Source organism: Petromyzon marinus, chromosome 29, assembly GCF_048934315.1.
Source record: "Petromyzon marinus isolate PM22_M1 ecotype Great Lakes invasive population chromosome 29, UKy_Petmar_22M1.pri1.0, whole genome shotgun sequence".
Taxonomy (NCBI): Eukaryota; Metazoa; Chordata; class Hyperoartia; order Petromyzontiformes; family Petromyzontidae; genus Petromyzon; species Petromyzon marinus.
Genome location: NC_133695.1, coordinates 13,405,185 through 13,425,386, shown reverse-complemented (window position 1 = coordinate 13,425,386; position 20,202 = coordinate 13,405,185). Strand labels below are relative to the sequence as shown.

The 20,202-nt window shown below is 52.3% G+C and overlaps 1 protein-coding gene across 2 annotated transcripts in view; it reads left to right on the top strand.

Annotated features, from left to right (window-relative positions):
* The window catches only part of LOC116947118 (uncharacterized), a 92,480-nt gene that overhangs the window by 68,056 nt on the left and 4,222 nt on the right, over positions 1-20,202 (top strand). For both annotated transcript variants that reach the window (XM_032962538.2, XM_032962537.2), the window contains exons 38-46: positions 369-518; positions 1,237-1,290; positions 2,281-2,454; positions 3,480-3,632; positions 7,158-7,292; positions 13,539-13,691; positions 15,377-15,586; positions 16,477-16,585; positions 17,590-17,655. In XM_032962538.2, coding sequence (XP_032818429.2) covers positions 369-518; positions 1,237-1,290; positions 2,281-2,454; positions 3,480-3,632; positions 7,158-7,292; positions 13,539-13,691; positions 15,377-15,586; positions 16,477-16,585; positions 17,590-17,655 — 1,204 coding nt within the window. The remainder of the gene's footprint in view (positions 1-368; positions 519-1,236; positions 1,291-2,280; positions 2,455-3,479; positions 3,633-7,157; positions 7,293-13,538; positions 13,692-15,376; positions 15,587-16,476; positions 16,586-17,589; positions 17,656-20,202) is intronic.

The window sequence follows — 20,202 nt, the reverse complement described above, 5'->3', positions numbered from 1 at the left end:
CCGACCGCGCATGATTCGATGAAAAACCCAAGGCGAGTCGGCGATCGGCAGGGAAGTCTGAACTGAGGAAAGCTCGTGAACAGCTTGGACCGCTGGAGACAAGGGGGTTGGGGGGGGGCGAGTGGTAAAGAGTGGGGGTGGTGATAAGGAAGGTTTGAAAAACAAGTCGGGAGAGGGCGTTTGAGGCACTTCTAGGGAATCCCTCCCGACCTGTGTATGACCGAGTTTTACTGGACTTTGAGTGAACAAACACCCTTCCATCTGCGTGCTGTGCGGTGTGTTCATGTGGTGTGTTGGTGCATCGGTGCGTTGCATTGGTGCAGCTGCTGAAGAAGCTCTGCTATGGCATGCCCGCTGTGTGGCCACAGGTGCGGCTGGACAAAGTGCACCTCTCGCGCAGCCTGGCGACCCTCGCCTCGCACGTCATGCAGAGGGAGCGGAGCAACTTCCAGGCCTTCTCAATGTTCTACGAGCACCTGCTGCGCCACCAGCAGCGCTTGTTGCAGCAGCGCGAGCAGGCACGTGCCCCCCCACCTCCCCCACAACCACCTTGCTTTGCCTTGTGCAGTGTTGGTGGCGCCAAGGTAACTCGCACGACCGAGACTCCAACCTTGTTCTCTTGAGTTCTCCCCCCTCGCACGTGTGCGCCGGGGTTCTTGTCCATCCGCTGCTGGGTGAGGCCGTGTCCACACTGTGCGGATCTTGGGGATTACTGATCATACTTCATAGCGCCGGTCGATGCTGGGTTTGGTGGAGACGGGCTGCGTAGACTTTCGAGCGTGGCAGAGTACAGCCGTGGGATTTTGCCGCTCGTTCCCGGTAGCTCCTATAACAGTCCGTGCACTGGTCGCCTCTGCGGCGTTGAGAAGCAAGAGCAAAGCTGGCAGTGCAACCTGCAGATTGCGATAAAAAAACATTTTATTTTAGCAGGTCAAGGCCCACTGAGCTTCACAAGCGACGTAGCTATCACAAATGATAGATCGAAGAAGTGGCTTATCACGTGGAAAATATCAGCCAAGTACTCTAATTGCATGTTTCTAAATGTGGAGGGAAAAATCAGAGGACCCGGAGAAAATACGCGCGACCACGGGGAGAGAGATGCACAAACTCCAAATATACAGCAGGCGTCAGGATCGGGATCGAACCCATGACCTGTATACCAGGCGAGGTAGTTAACACCTCGCCACAACGGGTCGTACTCCGGTTCACTGGTGCGGTGATCTCCGTCTTCTGCAGGAAGTCGCCGCTCTGCAGGAGGTGGCCCAACCCACGGAGCAGCTCGACGTGCAGGTGGGACAGAAGCCGCAGCCGCTGTCTCTCGGCGCTCGCACCCACACGGCCGTGACTGGGGACTCGCCACGGTGGCTAGGAGATGTTAAACCACCTCGTCTGGTATTCAGGAGGTCGTGGGTTCGATCCCGACCCTGATACCTGATATATATTTAGGGTTTGCGTGTCTCTTTCCCCCGTGGTTGCGTGGGCCTTGGTTTAGGTGTGCTATGTCTTTGTATTGTTTTTTGCTGTTGTCTTGTACAGCATTGTCAGATGCAGTTTTGCATGAACGACGTGATATAAACTTTGATTATTATTATTATTATCCGTGCTCGCGTTGTACGAATTGATTTGCATTGGGGTCTGGTAGCAGTATTGTGTTGAGCTTTATTCCAGTGAACGGCACAGTTCTGCTCATAGACCTAATGCTGACTGAGAAATGTGTCCGGATTGGCTGCACAGCGGTAAATGTGGCAGCCCAAGTTGCATTCTCACACACAAGCGGTGATTTTTTACTTCCATTGAAGCTTTTGTTTGACACTTTACGAGCCCGTTACAGCCAGTCACATAATCCGTTCGGAGTGTATCCCGTCATACAGAACTCACCTGACATGACAGAGAGGGGGGGGAGGGCAAAGGAGAGGGGTGAGGGAGTGGGGACCCGCTTCCCCAGAAGGTGGGGCTGTTAATACGGTGGGGTAACACGCGGTGAATTTACCATCCAAGAGATCTCATTACAAGTATAAACTTTTCTCCTCGAGGTGTTGACCTGCACATGTGATGCCCGCGTGTGCTGTGTGCTCTCTCCGTGTGCTCTCTGCGTGTGCTGCCCGCGTGTGCTGCCCATGTGTGCTGCCCCCGTCTGATGCCCGTGTGTGCTGCACACGTGTGCTGCCCGTGTGTGCTACCCGCGTGTGATGCCCGCGTGTGATGCCCGCGTGTGATGCCCACGTGTGATGCCCGCGTGTGATGCCCACGTGTGCTCCCTGCGTGTGCTTTCCGCGACAGCGCGAGCTCGGCGAGGGGACGCTGCGGCTGCTGGTCGAGGTGACATCTCTGCGCTCGCAGCTCGCGGAGGCGCGCGGCGCCGAGGAGCGAGCACGGCAGCAGGCGCGCGACGAGGAGCGTGCCGAGTACGACGCGCTCATGCGCAGCCTCTGCTCCGACCTCTTCGCCGTCATGGTGAGATGACGTCGTATTAGTCATCTTAGTCACAGGGCTCCGCGCTGTCCGGCGGCATTCCTGTAGATGCGAAGGTCGCCTTCTGGTTTACGTAAACACCGGCGTTCCTTCAACTCCTTCCTTCAATGCGTTCATTCAACTTGTTCCTTCAACACATTCCGTCAACTCATTCCTTCAACTCATTCCGTCAACTCGTTCCTTCAACTCATTCCATCAACATAAGCCAGCCCAACACCTCCCCACACCACACCCTTGCTGAACCGCACAACGTTCACTCGTGGTGGAGATGTGGCCTGTAAACGTCGGTCTGCCACGCCGGTGCTTCTCACTGCACCAGACACGCTGGAATGCTATTGCCAATAAACTGCAACTTGAATCACTACCTATGAGATCTTCACTCAAAACTGTTCTAGAGGAGTTGTACAACCCTAGCTGCCACTGCTATTCAGTGGCCTAAATTATGGCCCTAGATTTTGGTGTTATAATTTTTTTACGTAGTTTATTGCTAAAAATTCGGTCACAGTCCCTATGATCACTGTTACATTGCATTTATGGCTTTTATTTTGGTGATTTCGAAAAGTTTTTTTGGTTTTGGCCATGTTTTTGTTTATTGTAGTACGGAGTTAGACTGATGGCCTTAATCTTAGTTGTCTTGTGGTTGTTGTTATTTGACTTGCATCCCACTGGGATTTTTGCACACAGCGTTGGTGTACGGTGCTATTTCAGGAATATTTTGATATTTTTTTCCTGTATTTTCTGTTTGCACAGTCACATAATCACTTTAAGATGTTTTCTTGTTCATGTTTTGTGTTTGTTGCGGTTGCACCCGATTCAAGAGCCGAATGGCTCACAGGGCTATACCAAATAAATGAACTATGAACTATGACTGCCGGGAAGGGCGTTGAGTGAGAGAGTGAGCATAGCGGTATGGGACGAGGGAGCATGTCTGCAGCAGGGCATTGGGATGGGGTGCGTGTCTGCTGCAGGGTGTTGGGATGGGACGAGGGTGCGTGTCTGTGCCGCAGGGCGCGCTGGACGAGTTCAGGACGGAGCTGCACCAGGAGGCACTCGACTCGGTCGCGCTCGTGCGCAGGGAGGGGGTCGAGAGTATCCGGCTCCTCCGCAGGAAGAGCGGAGTGAGCAGGGAGGACTATTCCCTGCAGAGGAACCTGAAGAAGGTGAGGAAGCTCCATCCAGCTGGCACGTGGCCCAGGGGAGGCTCGCGTTTTCCGTTGTCACGGTTGTTTCTCTTGAGTCGCTCGTGGCCGACAAAGTAAGAGGATCGTTTGACGTAAATTTTGTCTTGATTTTTTACAAAGCTAAAATTGAGAATTGCGTTGGAGCTGTTAAACGAATGGTGTTCTTCGTTCGGTGTTTCATATTTTGATCCAATCCCACGATCTTTGTGACTGCGAAACCTTTGATTTGATTTTGTTTCCCATTTATATTTTTATTGTTCATCGGAGTATTTTTTTTCTTTTGGCTATTTCAGTGACTCTGGTCACTCTTGCAAATGTGACTCCTCTATTCCCGCTCTCTTGAATTCCCACTCCGGTGGCAGAAAGCGAACTTTAAACCTTGAAACTCTCCCACAGATACCGCTGAGAGGTAGCAGTGCTTGTGGTGTGTGTCCAGCCGGGGGCTCCCTTGCGCAGCGGCTACTGACACCGTGCAGACAACAGAAGTTGTCGCTCTGTGATAAACACTGCAGGGTTTTTTTTATGTATTTAGTTTTTCATCCCCCCCCCGCCTCCCCAGCAGTGGGGTAACTGAGCAGCGCGTCGTGAGTGATCACTCTGAGCGCGTTCGTTCCGAGCACGTTGGCCCCGAGCGCGTTCACACTCCGAGATCCCCCGTAGCATGCGCAACAGCTGATACTATGCGCAACCCTCCTCCACTTCTCACCTACCCCCCCCCCCCCCCCCCCCAGTTTTAAAAAATGCAAAAACAGACGTCAATGCGTATAGTTGTTTGCATCTGTCCAAGACTCGAGGTGAAGGGTTACTGTGTTATGCCGAAGCGCGTGGGGGAGATGAACGTAGCTCTAGACAATTTATCTGATTAATGTCACGTCCTTGTGAACACTGGAGGTAGCTGTACGAGTGCCGTAAGCATTTTAGTGGGATACAAAAAAATACATTAAAATTTCAAAGCTAAGCGTATCGATTTTGCAAGTAGATAATATCTATATTGATGTATAATCTGCGTTTCTTTATGTGACTGTGTGTAGTTGATATGAAAACCGGTGGCGCTAAGAACCTGGTGACCTGAGTTAGATTTCCACTCGTGGCCAACACCAGTGACGAATATCTGAACCAGTCGTGGGACTCCTCTAGGTCGCCACATTGGTGATATGTTAACTACCTCACCTGGTATACAGGAGGTCGTGGGTTCGATCCCAACCCTGGCGCCTGTATATTTGGAGTTTGAGTGTTTCTCTCCACGTAGTCGCGTGGATTTTTCTCCCGGGTTCTTCCTCCACATTTAGAAACATGCATTTAGAGTATTTGGCTGCTGTAAATTTCCACATGATAAGCCACTACGTTGAGCCAGATCGCTTATGAAAAATAGATAGTTTTAGCTCAGTGGGCCTCACCTGGTAAAATACAAAATTTAATAATAGGGTTTTTCCCCTTTTTTCTGGCAACAAAACTGAAACCTTTTTACAAGGAATCACGTGTGCATTGACCACAATACTTGTGGTCAAAATGCAAAAAAAAACACACTCTGATAATATATACATTGTCCTTGAAACTGATTGGTCCAAACTAGAGACGGCTTTCTTTTGAGCCTCGACTCAATTGGTGCTAGACCAGAGGACGCCAAAATGCGTGCAGCTCAAAGACAATGCACTATCAAAGTAATGAGGGCTTGGGGTAAGCATCTACATCATTAGACCTCCTTTGCCAGTACCAAAATATAATAATATGGTTTTTCCCCTTTTTTCTGGCAACAAAACTCAAACCTTTTTACAAGAAAACATGTGTGCATTAACCACAATACTTGTGGTCAAAATACAAACAAAAAACACACTCGACACAGCCAACTAGTAAGGATTGTCATGCAAATAGAACATGCCAATTCGTCACTAGTACAGCACACCGGTGTGTTGGAGAACCAAGCCACAACATTTACAATCTGAGTACAACGTTTCGCCAGTAATTACAACTAGCTTCATCAGGCGACAGCCAGATTTGTGGAGATGTCCACCTGTTTCGTTCCTTACAGTGAGGGAAAAAAGTATTTGATCCCCTGCTGATTTTGTACGTTTGCCCACTGACAAAGAAATAAAAGCAGAGGGTTTTAGTGTGCTTGAAGCTATTGCTTTTATTTCAAAATCTTCCATTTGTAGTGAATCACTCGGAGATACTAACAGTAGAAGGCACTATATGTATTATAGCCTTCACAGGTACAAGAGGTAACTATGCTAGGCTCAGGACAGCTAACAGGCTGCCTGACCAACAACGCCGACGAGGTGAAGACGGTGACGAGGACTCCAGCAGCACGTCGGTTCCACTCCAAACAACAGCTCCGAACCCTCACTCGGGGTCTTTCCTTCATACACCCAGTAGGCTTTACCACACGTACCCCCTCTGCCCCCGTTGCCTCACGTCCCTCTCTCTGGCTCATCACATCCTACTGGCAGACAGGGCTACTCCACCTCCGATCCACTTCTGTGACAGCAACCAGCGCTATGCACCACAGTGACCCATTCCATGTCACTACACATGTACAAATTTGCTATCACAGAAGACAAGGAGAGCCCATTGCTGCTCCTTCCTTTTGTTTATCGAAGTCACCTTGCCACAAGAAGTAGGTGTTCTTTAGACAGTGTTTAGCTAGTCTTGGGATATCTGTGACTAAACCGTTGTTTGTTACCAGTGTCGAGTAATTTAATTGACTTTGACCAGAACCCTCGTGAACAGAGAAGTCACATCAAAACTTAGGAGAATATCATTAGGGCCAAGCTTAATATATCTAATTACATTTACGAGATGTTCAGAGTTTTTGATGAACGAAGAGGTCCTACCGATGCAGGGCTGTATTTGTTTAGTTACGTATTGTGCTAATTTGTATGTGGCAGAACCTATTGTACTATGGGTCTTAACGGGACATCAGGTTTGTAAATTTTCGGTAGCCCATAAAGTCTTGGCGGCTTTGATGCCCTTGGTTTGTCTTTGGAGTTTGTATGTTCTTTGCCTGTCCTGCACGGGTTTCCTCTGGATTCTCTGGTTTCCTCCATATTGTTAAATATATATCTCAATGTCATTGGTATTGGAATAAAACATCCAAATGCTGAAAAAATTTACCTGCAAATGACCTAAATTTGGATCACACAGCAGCAGCATCGCCTCACTGCTTTGAAAACTTGGCAAGACCCTCCCTCTTGAGAGACTTCTCTCTCTCTACTTCTTCCCCTCGCACTGCTCCACTTTGGAATTCCCTCCCAAAATCGTCTCTCTCTCTCATTAGCGTGGTTTGGCTATGTGCGGTGCGAAAGTTAATTCAACGTACGTACGTGCATAATAATAATTTACATTTATTTGTAAGGTGCCTTCCACTAATGTCTCAAGAAGCGTGTTACAACTCTCATCTAATACACATCTTTGACAGTGCTGTTGAAGGCCGCTTGACGTTTTGTGCCTCACGGGGTCTTCGCCCACCCAAAACCTCCCCTGCCTGTGCCTGAGCGGCGTGTTCAGCACGAGGAGGTGCAGAGGCTGCGAGAGGACAAGAGCCACCTGGAGACGCTGGTGAGCAAGATGAGGGTGCTGAGCTACTGGAGACAAAGCAGCCTGAGGAGGAGCCACTCCAAATCAACTGCAGAGCTACAGCAAGTGAGCAGTCGCCTCGCTGCATGCCCCTCGCTCACTCGCACACAAAGACGCCCAGTATAGCCTATAACAGACTGATGGGGCAAGTGCTCTGAGCAAGCACCTATTCAGGCCCGGCAACGGCACACGAGGGGGTGGGCGGCCAGCATCACGCCTGGCCGCCTTTGTTTCCTTTGTGGTGATGTTTACACACTGGCACTTATTTTAGGCTAATTCGACCTAGGGGAGGCCCAGATATCGTCACTGGTGTTGGCCGTGAGTAGGAATCGAACTCGGGTCGCCGGTTTTGCAGCTCAAGCTTGAGCCGCACAGTGCCTCCCACGAGCAGCGCAGCCGTCTCTGAGTGCTGCTCGGCGCGTGGGAGTCGTGAGCGCGGCTGCGGGACCACGGTGCCTACGCTGCTGCAATGTAACTGCCTGCGATCTGGCACGATGGGGACAGCGGCGGCGAGGGTTGCTGGATCACACGCAGATGTTGCGAAACTCCCTTCCCCGTGCACTGCGATGAGCGCGGTTACTACGTACGGTGTGAAAGAAGTTCACCGTATATACATTGCCCCATGGGCGTTGGCGAGGTGTCCGTACCCTGGCTCGCCAGGAGAAGGCGGTTGAGCAAAAATGTGGACTCCACCTGTTCCGTCTGTATGGAATAGAGCATTGTTCCCTTGCATGCTTGGGTTTTCTCCAGATGCTCCTTTTTCTTCTCACATATAAACCATTCATTAATTGGCCGATAACACCTTCATATACAGAGGACCGCAGAGCTTGGGCAATTACTGGCGCTGGCTCATCGTGAGCCATGTGACCAGGAGTACGGGCCAAAGTCCATGGACCAAGACCCAATATGTAACTTGTCGGTACCACCTGAGATGGCAACATAGTAATCTTGTCTCATAGGCGCGTGATCACACAGTCCACTTGCATTCGCCATGTATGGGACACTGCTCTCACTGAATGCCCCAAGCACTGGCCGTGGGGCCAGCGGCCACGGTCCGTCCTGCACACAGCACTGCTTTCGCCCTTTCTTTCCCAAAGCAGGTGAACGTCCTTTCTTATCCCCCCCCTGCTCCTCCCCAGCCATACCCCCTCACTCATCTATACACAGCTCTTACCAAAGTCAAAGACAAAGATCATCCATAATAGCATGAACAGACTGCTGGGGCAAGTGCTGTTCGCTAGCGCCTATGAAGGCTGGCATGGCACGCGAGGGGGTGGGTGGCCAACACCACGCCCGGCCGCCTTTGTCTCCCTAGTGGCGATGTTTGCACACCACACTCGGTACTCATTTGATGCTGAGTCTACCTAGGGGAGGCCCAGGACCGGTTCAGATAATCGTCACTGATGTTGGCCGTGAGCTGGAATCAAACTCGGGTCACCGGGTTTGTAACGTAGCGTGCTAACCGCTACCCTCCTACTCTCCTCCGCCACCAGCCACACTTCCTCACTCATCCACACACAGCTCTTACCTCCACCGCAGTCACACACACTCACTCGTGAATTTCGCCACCCGCTCGCACTTCTCTCACCACAGCAGCTCCATGTGCTCGCTAAACATTACTCATAATCCCACTCGACGTTCTGGTCCTTTGACGACTTCCTGTGCTCAGCAACTGTCTTGTTAAAAAAAAACTAAAACCAAAGAGCTGTGAATGTTTCAGAGCACATCACACGACCAGCAAGCCGTGCTGTCTCACTCGCGAGCCACGCGGTCTGATATGCGAACCACGCAGTCTGACTCACAAGCCGCGCTGTCTGACTCGCGAGCCACGCGGTCTGACACGCGAGCCACGCCGTCTCACTCGCGAGCCATACCGTCTCACTCCTGAGTCGCAGAAAATCGCTCCCCACAGACAGTTTCAGTTAAAATTGTGCCGATTCGGCAGACTTTGCACACATTTGGACTGCATTCGCCCCATATTTGGGGAGATTTTGCCTTTCTGCCAACACTGAATTCGGGGCCATAAATCGTTTGATCGATGCAGTTGCGAACTCCGGTTTGACGCCGGTGGGTGGTGTTGGTGTGGGAGGAGAGGCGGTGCAGTGGTTAGCGCACTGCGCTACAAACCCAGCAACTCGAGTTCGATGCCCAACCACGACCAATAACAGTGACAGCGAATATTTAAACAGTTCTTCGACACCCTTAGGTCGACTCGGCCTGAAATGCGTACCTGGTGCAGTGCACGGTGTAAATGAGTACCTGGTCCTGGCCACGCACCCCCCTCGTGTGCCGTGTTGGTCAACAGAGGTGCTGCTCACTAGCAGCACTTGCCCCGATGGTCTTTCGCGACGCCATCCGTGGGGATGGCTCACACTTGCTTGGGGTGAACTCTCCTCCAATTCGCCCCATTGTTGCATCGCTCTACGATAAACACTGCATGGTTTTTTCTGTGTTTAGTTTTTTTGCCTCCCCCAAACCCTACCTCCCTAACTCCACCTCTCCGGCAGTGGGGTAACCGAGCAGCACGTCGAGTGCGTTCGCTCCGAGCGCGTTCGCTCTGAGCACATTCGCTCCGAGCGTGATCGCTCCGAGCACGATCGCTCCGAGCTCGTTCCCTCCGAGCCCATTTGCTCCGAGCGGCCGCGCTCGGAGTCTGAATGGGCCCTCCTCACGGCATCCTCTGCAGCCCTTGGCTGCTCGCCACATCAAACTGTGCTCGGGTCGAACATTCCGAGAGCGTGCGCATGTTTGGAAGCATTTCTTAAAACCAGTCAGTCAACGCACGGTTGGGACCCTTTTTTTACAGCATTCGATCAATATTAAAGGGATAATATAAAAAGGGTTTTACCCTTTCTGGCATAACTACAGGTGTTACAAATTACGTTTGTTACAAGGCATCAAGTATGCATTAACCACGCATACTTGTGGCAAAACATGCCAACAAAATATGCTTTGATGATGAATGCGCATGCCCTTGAAACTGATTGGCCTACATCAAGTAATATTGACAACACTCACGAGTCACTGCGAGTAGTAAAGCAAGGAGAAAACAAGAAGAATCTTGCAGCACGAATCGTTGTTGCAAAAGAGGCCAACAGATGGACTCCGCAAACAGGGATGGAATTATGGCCGAGGGAGGGAACGCTTCCAGGCTCTCGGCTCACGCTGGGGAGCATTAAGAAGAAGCCTCTTAGCCAGTCCTGGCTGGGAGCCAATTTCGCCGGAGTCGGCTTCACTTCACATTCATATATCTGTGGGGCGGGGGGAAGTACCCCATTCAATGGTCAATGCTGTACCTCCTATGCTGCCGAACGCCTGCTATTGTCTACACTTGGCTTGTGTGACTGTCTAAAGCTGGCTTCATTTCTCTGTGGCTGGTGCTGTGTGAAGAGTGCTGTGCTTGTGTTGTGTGGTCGGTGCTCTATACACAGTGCTGTGCGTGTGTGGCTGGTGGTGTGTGAGCTGTGTGGTGGTTGTGTGACTGGTGGTGTGTGAGCTGTGTGGTGGTTAACAGCAGAGGTCTCACTCCGAATCAGTCGAGCGGCAATATCTTTTCATCGGTTGTGTAACGCTGTGTGGAAGCTACCTGGTCTGTCGCTCTACACTAAGCTTCAGGTCTTCTCGGCCACGGTCATTCCCTCCCTTCTCTACGCTTGTGAAACGTGGACCCCCTTAATGGAGCATCTTCGCCGGTTGGAAACATTTAGGCTGGCCTGCCTATGATCCATCTTGGATTTAACCAGGCTGGATTGTGTGAGGAGCTCAAAAATCCTTGAAAGATCTGGGCAAGGTCCCATCGGTGAGCTCCTCCGGCAGGCAAGGCTGCGTTGGCTGGGTCATGTAGCCCGCATGCCCAGCCACCGCATGCCGAAACAGCTTTTGTTCGGCTGGATCGAGGGGGCTAAACGGGCGCGGCACGGGCTAGAGAAGAGATGGAGTGATGTGGTACGGGAGGACGTGGAGCTGAGTGGACTTGCCGATGACTGGTACCAGCGGTGTCAAGATCGGCCTCTGTGGAGGAGGCTCGTAAAGGACGCTATTGGGCAGTTGGAGGCAGTCGCCCTCCAACAACAACGGAGGGCGGAGGAGCGACGCTCACAACAACGACCGGAGCGCCGGGTGGCTAAAGCACAACAGGTTGGCACAGTAGGGAGCACAGGTGGTGCACCAGCCAGTCATCTCAGTCAGTCGACCCGTGGCACCTGGGTCTGCCCCGTGACCTCCTGCCCACGGGCGTTCGACACTTCACGTGGCCTCATGGTGCACATGGCCTGGCACAAGCGTCGTGGTGACGTCACCACCACTTAGTGGCGAATGGCGGTTGTTGTTGTGTGAACTGTGAGGTGGTTGTGTAACTGGTGGTGTGTGAGCTGTGTGGTGGTTGTGTGACTGGTGGTGTGTGAGCTGTGTGGTGGTTGTGTGACTGGTGGTGTGTGAGTTGTGAGGTGGTTGTGTGACTGGTGGTGTGTGAGCTGTGTGGTGGTTGTGTGACTGGTGGTGTGCGGTGCTGTGTGAGTTATGCGACTGGTGGTGTGCGGTGCTGCGTGAGCTTGTGTGGTGGTTGTGTGGCTGGTGCTGTGTGAGCTGTGTGGTGGTTGTGTGGCTGGTTGTGTGTTCCGTAGGATTGGAAGGATGCCCTGGTGGTCCTCCTCTTTAAGAAGGGGGACCGCACAGACTGTAACAACTACAGGGGCATCTCCCTCCTCAGTGTACCGGGAAAGGACCTGACAGGCAGGCTGAACGAGGCTTGCGGAGCCCCAATGTGGTTTCAGGAAAGGGCGGTCCTGCACAGATGCCACATTTTCTGTCCATCTGTTACAGCAGAGGTGTAGGGAATTCCCACAGAACTTACATCTCTGCTGTATTGACCTGGTCAAGGCCTATGATACCATCAGTAGGCCTGGGCTCTGGGTTGTTCTTCGTGCTTTCGGAGTCCCTGACTCTCTGATCACAATCAGATAGACCTTCATGATGGTGAGCAGGCCCGGGTAAAACTACATGGCCGGGAGTCGGAGTCATTCTCTGTTCACCTTGGGGTGCAACAGGGATGTCTTCTGGCTCCCACATTATTTAACATCTGTTTTGACTACGTAGTTCGTGAAGCCTTTGATGGCTGTACCGGAGGAATTTCCAGATGCAATGGGAGGCTAATCGATGCCCGGATGCACTCAAGGGATGGCTTCCTTTTGGTCAACCATGTTATGTATGCCGATGATCTGGTGATTGCTGCTCATTCAGTGGAGGAGTTGGAGGTGCTGCTGCTGAACCTGAAGCGTGCCACTAAGAAGTAGGGCTTACCATCAACCCCACCAAAACTAAGCACCTGCCTGGGTATTTTATTCTATCAAATACTCCACCCCCACTCCCAATTGGTAATGGGGCAGTTGTGGAGAGAGTGGCGAGTATTACCAGCTCTGTTTTTACAGCAGAGGTCTCACTCTGAATCAGCCGAGCGGCATTATCTTTTTATCAGCTGCGTAACACTGTTTGGAAGCTACCTGGTCTATTGCTCAACATGAAGCTTCGGGTCTTCTCGGCCATGGTCATGCCCTCCCTTCTCTATGCTTGCGAAACGTGGACCCCCCTAATGGAACATCTTCACCATTTAGGCTGGCCTGCCTACGTTCCATCCTGGGTTTAACCAGCGTGGATTATGTGAGGAGCTCACAAATCCTTGAAAGATCTGGACAAAGTCCCATCGGTGAGCTCCTTTGGCAGGCAAGGCTGTGTTGGCTGGGCCATGTAGCCGACATGCCCAGCCACCGCATGGCTAACCAGCTGTTGTTCGGCCGAATAGAAGGGGCTAAACGGGTGCGGGACAGGCTAGAGAAGAGATGGAGTTATCTGATACAGGAGGACGTAGAGCTCAGTGGACTTGCGGATGACTGGTACCAGCGGTGTCGAGATCGGTCTCTGTGGAGGAGGCTCGTGAAGGACGCTTCTGGGCAGTTGGAGGCAGTCGCCCTCCAGCAAGGAGGGCAGAGAAGCGACGCTCACAACAACGAGTGGAACACCGGGTGGCTAAAACACAGCAAGTTGGCAAGTAGGGGGCACAGGTGGTGCTTGGGCCAGTCATCTCAGTGAGTCGAACCATGGCACCTGGATCTGTGCCATGACCTCCTGCCAGTGGGCGTTCGACACTTCACGTAGCCTTAACGTGCACATAGCCTGGCACAAGTGCCATGGTGACATCACTATCACTTAGTGGCGAATGGCGGTTGTTTTTGTTGTGCGGTGTTTTGTGAGCTGTGCAGTGGTTGTGGCTGGTGCTGTGTGAGCTGTGCGGTGGTTGTGTGATCGTGTTACGGGCAGGCCCTGGCGCGTCTACGCTCGGAGCAAGCATGCGTGCGGGCCGAGGCTAGCGCCGAGACGACGTCGCTGCGTGCCCGCACTCAGGCCCTCCAACAGGCTCTGACCTGGGCCCAGGCCGAAGGGCAGGAAGCTCGTGCACAGCTCCAGCACGAGGTGCAGCCCCTGTCACATCAAGCGGTCGCAACCGCTACAAATCTCACCATTGCTTCCCTCCATCTACATATCCCACGCCTGTTCGCGAGCTTGGCACCTAACCTTCGAGGTCTCCTCTTACAGTCTCATCACCCTCCTCTTGGCTTGGGCTTCTCCCCATGGTCACTGACCCACACACGCATACCCCACCCACCGACCCACACACGCATTCCCCACCCACCGACCCACACATGCATTCCCCACCCACCGACCCACACACGCATTCCCCACCCACCGACCCACACACGCATTCCCCACCCACCGACCCACACACGCATTCCCCACCCACTGACCCACACACCCATTCCCCACCCACCGACCCACATACGCATTCCCCACCCACTGACCCACACACGCATTCCCCACCCACCGACCCACACACGCATTCCCCACCCACCGACCCACACACGCATTCCCCACCCACTGACCCACACACCCATTCCCCACCCACCGACCCACATACGCATTCCCCACCCACCGACCCACACACGCATTCCCCACCCACCGACCCACACACCCATTCCCCACCCACCGACCCACACACGCATTCCCCACCCACTGACCCACACACCCATTCCCCACCCACTGACCCACACACGCATTCCCCACCCACCGACCCACACATGCATTCCCCACCCACCGACCCACACACCCATTCCCCACCCACCGACCCACACACCCATTCCCCACCCACCGACCCACACATGCATTCCCCACCCACCGACCCACACACCCATTCCCCACCAACCGACCCACACCCATTCCCTACCCACCGAGCGACACACGCATTCGCCACCCACCGACCCACACACTCATTCCCCACCCACACATCCATTCCCCACGCAACGACCCAAACACGCATTCCCCACCCACCGACCCATACACTCATTCCCCACCCACCCACACACCCATTCCCCACCATCCAACCCACACACGCATTCCCCACCCACCCACCCACACACCCATTCCCCACCCACCCACCCACACACCCATTCCCCACCCACCGACCCACACACCCATTCCCCACCCACCGACCCACACACTCATTCCCCACCCACCCACACACCCATTCCCCACCAACCGACCCACACACGTATTCCCCACCCACCCACACACCAATTCCCCACCCACTCACCCATTCTCCACCCACCGACCCACACACGCATTCCCCACAGCCGTCTCATCCTAATTTACACCTCCAACATGCTCCCGCCATCTTAAACCCTCGGGATACACATCCACCACCAGCTGCAGCAGCTAGAGAAGTTGCTCATGTGCTTTAATGTTATACATTGGCCAGGAATCAAACTCGGGTGACTGGGTTCATAGGAGTGCCTTGTGCTTACCACTGGGCCATGGCTCCACCCACCTCTATGTAGCTTTGTTTATTGAATCGTTGTGACTCCGATGCTGGGCCAGTGTACAATGTTTTAACTTATTTCTGTGCCCTACCGCAGCTGGCAGCCTACTTTGCTGTGCTCGCGTCAAACCCGCTGCCCCTTCCGTAAGACGACGGCGTTGAGTAAAATCCCGCGTCGCGTGTCCGTGTCGTCCGTGTCATCCATGTCATCCATGTCATCCGTGTCCGTGTCGTTCGTGTCCGTGTCATTCGTGCCGCTCGCCGTGCCCGTGCCACGCATCCGCAGCGCGAGCAGCAGCTGGAGAAGTCGCATCGCGAGCAGCAGGAGCGGCAGGTATGGCGCGCGCGTGAGGAGGCCCACGCAAGCTCGGCGGCGCGGCTCTCCCTGCAGCTGTCGCAGAACGAGCGGCAGCTGGGCACCCTGTCGGTGGAGCTGGAGAAGAGCGAGCGTGTGGCGCAGCTCCAGCACAAGCGGCTGGGTGTGGAGAGCAGACAGGTGCTCAGCTACTTCGCTCACCTGCGTCGCTCACCTGCGTCGCTCAACCTGCGTCGCTCACCTACATCGCTCATCTACGTTGCTCACCTAAGTCACTCACCTAAGTCACTCACCTAAGTCACTCACCTACATAACTCACCGACGTCACTCACCTACATCACTAACACAGGGCAGACAGGTGCTTACCCACATTGCCTACATCACTCACCTCCATTACCCAATGCGCAAATCCAAGCCCTGGGTAACTTCCATGAATTCTACATCAAACCCCATCGATAATGGGTTTAAATCTATTTGATTAACAATACCAATTGTATAACACAAGGTTAAGGGTCACAAGGACACACGTTCTGTGCGATTAGCGGTCAAAGCCAAGACAAAATTGTAAAGGAGGTTTAGCATAGTTTAGGTGTCGTGTAAACTCCCCCCCCCCCTCACCACCTCCAACAGCCTGCGCTGACCACGGTGGTGAAGCAGGGTCCCACACGACCCTTAGGGTGTGGCAATGGCCCTCATTCTGGGGTCCCAAATTAACCAAATTTGAAAATGACCCGCAAAGTACTTGGCTGAGATTACACAGCAGCGGCGGCAATCATTGCCCGCCTGCTTTCAGAAGGAATGTCCGTTTTTCAAGCTGGGTCGCCGAGTCGCCTTGTGAGATGAGGTGAGAGACGTAAAGCGTTGCGAGACGCCCCGGCGAATAGGAGGGGCGCTATATCAAAAAACAATCGCTAATGTACACGTACGTGCGTACGTTGAACTTCTTTCGCGCTGTACGTAGCCAACCGTTCTAATTGGAGGCGCAGTTATTAGCCAGCAGTGGGTTGCCAAAAGTGCTGCACGTGTACGATGAGTGTGTCACGGTGCTGAGCTCTTGGTGGCACCTGCAGATGCGCAGCCAGCTGGAGCAAGAGCGCGGACTCAAGCTGGATGCTTTCCAGCTCGTAGACGAGCTGCAGGGGCAGCTCAACGGCTCCCAGCCCCTCTCACTCTCCGCAGGTGCCGGTCCACAGCGCGCACCGCGGGGGGACATGTCGCACATCGTATACACGCCACACACCGTGTACACGCACCATGTACACGCCACACACCGTGTACACGCACCATGTACACGCCACACACCGTGTACACGCACCATGTACACGCCACACACCGTGTACACGCACCATGTACACGCCACACACCATGTACACGCCACGCACCGTGTACAAGCACCATGTACACGCCACGCACCGTGTACACGCACCATGTACACGCCACACACCGTGTACACGCACCATGTACACGCCACACACCGTGTACATGCCACGCACCGTGTACAAGCACCATGTAGACGCCACGCACCGTGTACACGCCACGCAACGAGTACACGCCACGCACTGTGTACACGCCACGTGCACACATCGCACACACCGAGCAGGGAGCGTCCAACAGTTACACGCACGCACTCCACATGCATGCACACCGGAATGTCATCGTGGTAATCCACTCTGCAGTTGCTTGCAGTGTTGATGGGTAATACCAAGCTCGGTCACTTTAAAGCACGAACCACAGCGAGTCACTTGAAACACTTTCTGTCAATGATGAGAAACTCATCAGACAAAAAAGTTAATGCCGGCTGGAAACAAATACTCGTAGTAATAATGATGATAATAGTAATGCACACACAAGGTGAATTATAGAGGTGCAATTGTGACCATAGTTTCATCCCATTTTCCAAACCTGTACAACAACACGATCCCACGCCTTGTGGAGAACTCTTTTCTATAGCACTAATCCCACACGTCAGCTGTGCCGGTACGGTGGTGGAGGTATACCTCTCGTGTGGTGTGTCGTGCGTTGTCGACGTTTGTGAGGAAACCACTGCCGCCAAATACCATGCCATGCCAGCTGTCGTTCAAAGCCGTCGGGCTAACAAATTCAACGTCAAAACAGTTTCTTTAACAATTAGACCTCCTTTGTTAGCTACTAAGTTTTCGCGGGTTCCGTGCCTTGTTTTGCAGCCTCACACAGTCGATCTTCATTGTCACAGCTACAGGGCTACAGCAGGAGCAGCAGCAGCAGCATGCGTAAGTGATGGTCCCTCACGAGAAACGATACCAAGCGTCGCAGTGGCACAGACAACAGCCTTGTGGAACGCGCGCACACCGCGGGTAACAAACAGGGTTGCTGCCACCTGTCTGGGTTTGACCCGGGCAGTCCTGGAACTGGCATTTTTGTTGGTGGGGCAACATTGCTTTAGAACTGTTTAGTTTGTTGTCGTTCCCCCACACCTCCGATTAGCACGGTTGGCTATGTAGGATGCGAAAGACGTTCAACGTATATACATACGTCCAACAGGAATCGATTTTTACTAAAAACCTGGTCGCGGTATTGTTGTGTTGACTTTTATTGCAGTAAACTGCACCTTTCTCATAGTAGACCTCGGGCTGACTGACAAAATATGCCCGGGTTAAACACACAAGCTCTCGACTGGTTTCAACTTTCAGGGCCTCGTCAGCAGAGTCAAGCCAGGTAAACGGTTAACTACTATGTTTATTTTACCAGGTAAGGCCCACTGAGCTTTATAGCTGTTTTTAGAAGCTACCTGGCCATAAATGACAGCTGAACGAAGTGACTTATCATGTTGGAATTTATAGCAGCTAAATACTCTAAACGCGTGTTCATTTTAACTGTGGAGGGAAATACTGGAGGACCCAGAGAAAAATCCACGCGACCACAGGGAGAGAGACACGCAAACTCCAAATATACAGGCGTCAGGGTTGGGATCGAACCCATGACCTCCTGTATACCAGTGCCCCAGTTGCTGCTTGGATGGCAGCCGTTAAGGGCGAGGGCACTCCGTCATTTTAGCCCATCAACCTACAGGGTCTCCAGACCAATATTAGCCATCAGCATTTATTTTAACAAGCAAACTCTGGAGCAGTGAAGTTCTTTTACAACTACGCATTCCCCACCCACCGAGAATCTGCAGCTAAGGAACACTGAATAATAATGTTCAACTTGTAACGTGCCTCTGTCGCATAGTAATCGCTCACTTTCATACTCGCGAAGAGGAATCACAGACAACCAGGAAGGCAGCAGCAATGCGGTAAGCCGGTGCCAACAATTGCCCAAGCTCTGCTGTCCTCTATTTACGAAGGTGTTATCGGCCAACTAATGAGTGTTTACATTTGCGAGGAAGCCGGAGTACGTGGACAAAACCCACGCATGTGCGAGGTGGAAACACTCTATTCCATGTTGATGGAACAGGTGGAGTCCATATCTTTCTGTACTGCCTTCTCCTGGCGAGCCAGCTGGACACCTCCTTTACACCTCCTTGACACCCATGGGATTACAGACTGCCATGTGCCCAGCCACGACTGCTGGATTACAGGCTGCCACGTGCCTAGCCACGACTGCTGGATTACAGGCTGCCACGTGCCTATCCACGACTGCTTGATTACAGGCTGCCACATGCGTAGCCATGACTGCCTAGCTAAAATGTGACACACGAGTCACACGCGGAGGACATTGGGCCGCTGTGTGATCAATGACACAAATAGAAGCATGCGAGCACTAAGAAGCGTTGGCACGTGCCGAGTGTGAATTTTAAGACGCTGAATAAAAAGCACGTGCTTCACTTTACATGCAGCACTTTCACCAATACTTTGACTTGAAATAACTAATTGTGGAACTTCGATTGACAACTCCATCCGCTCTCTTACGAGTGACGGATTTAGAAGGGTGCCGACAAATGGGGGTAAAAATCAGTCATGGACATGGCAGCCAAGGGAGGAAATGTGATCAAGATGTTGGTGGCCATTGCAGGAGAGCGCACCACAATCTGAACATGTGCGAGGGGGGAGATGAATTGCAGCGGAATGGATGAGGCAGTGGCACCACTGAGGGGGGAGGGAAGTCTTACTTCATTCGTCAAGTTCAGGATTATGCATCGAGTGTTTTTTGTTTGTTTTGTTATCATGGAAGGAACACTGAATAATAATAATGTTCAACTTGTAACGCGCCTCTGTCGCATAGTAATCACTCACTCTCGTACTCGCAAAGAAGAATCACATGGAAGGATGATAATATACTTCCATTTTTATCATGGAAGAAGAATAATAAGATGAATGGGTGCTGGGAGCTCATGTTGTGAGCTCACGTGTCCTGCCGTGCACGCAGGCACCTGACTACAGGTAGGCCTAAGCATTGCACAGAGCAAGCCACGGCTTGACAACACCTCAATATGATGAAAATAAGAATAAGCTTTTACCCTTTCCGGCAATTACACAGGAGGTTTTAAGCTGTTCGGACATCAATTAGACACCTATTGCAAGGCATCAAGTCTGCATTAACCACGCATGTTTGGTGGTAAAATATGCAAACAAAACTTATTCTGATAATTCACTATGTAACACGATTTTGTTCGTGGGTAGTAAGTGTTATTTTCTAATTGCTTATACCTCAAAAGTATAGAAAATGGCTATTATTCCCGACAAAGGGGCCGTCAATAAATTACGTCACACACTTAGGGGGGAGTAGGGGGATCAGACATTTGTGACGATGTGTGACGAGGGGGGGAGGGGGGGGGTTGAGAAATGTGACGTCACATAAAAATGCGCAACTTTATGACA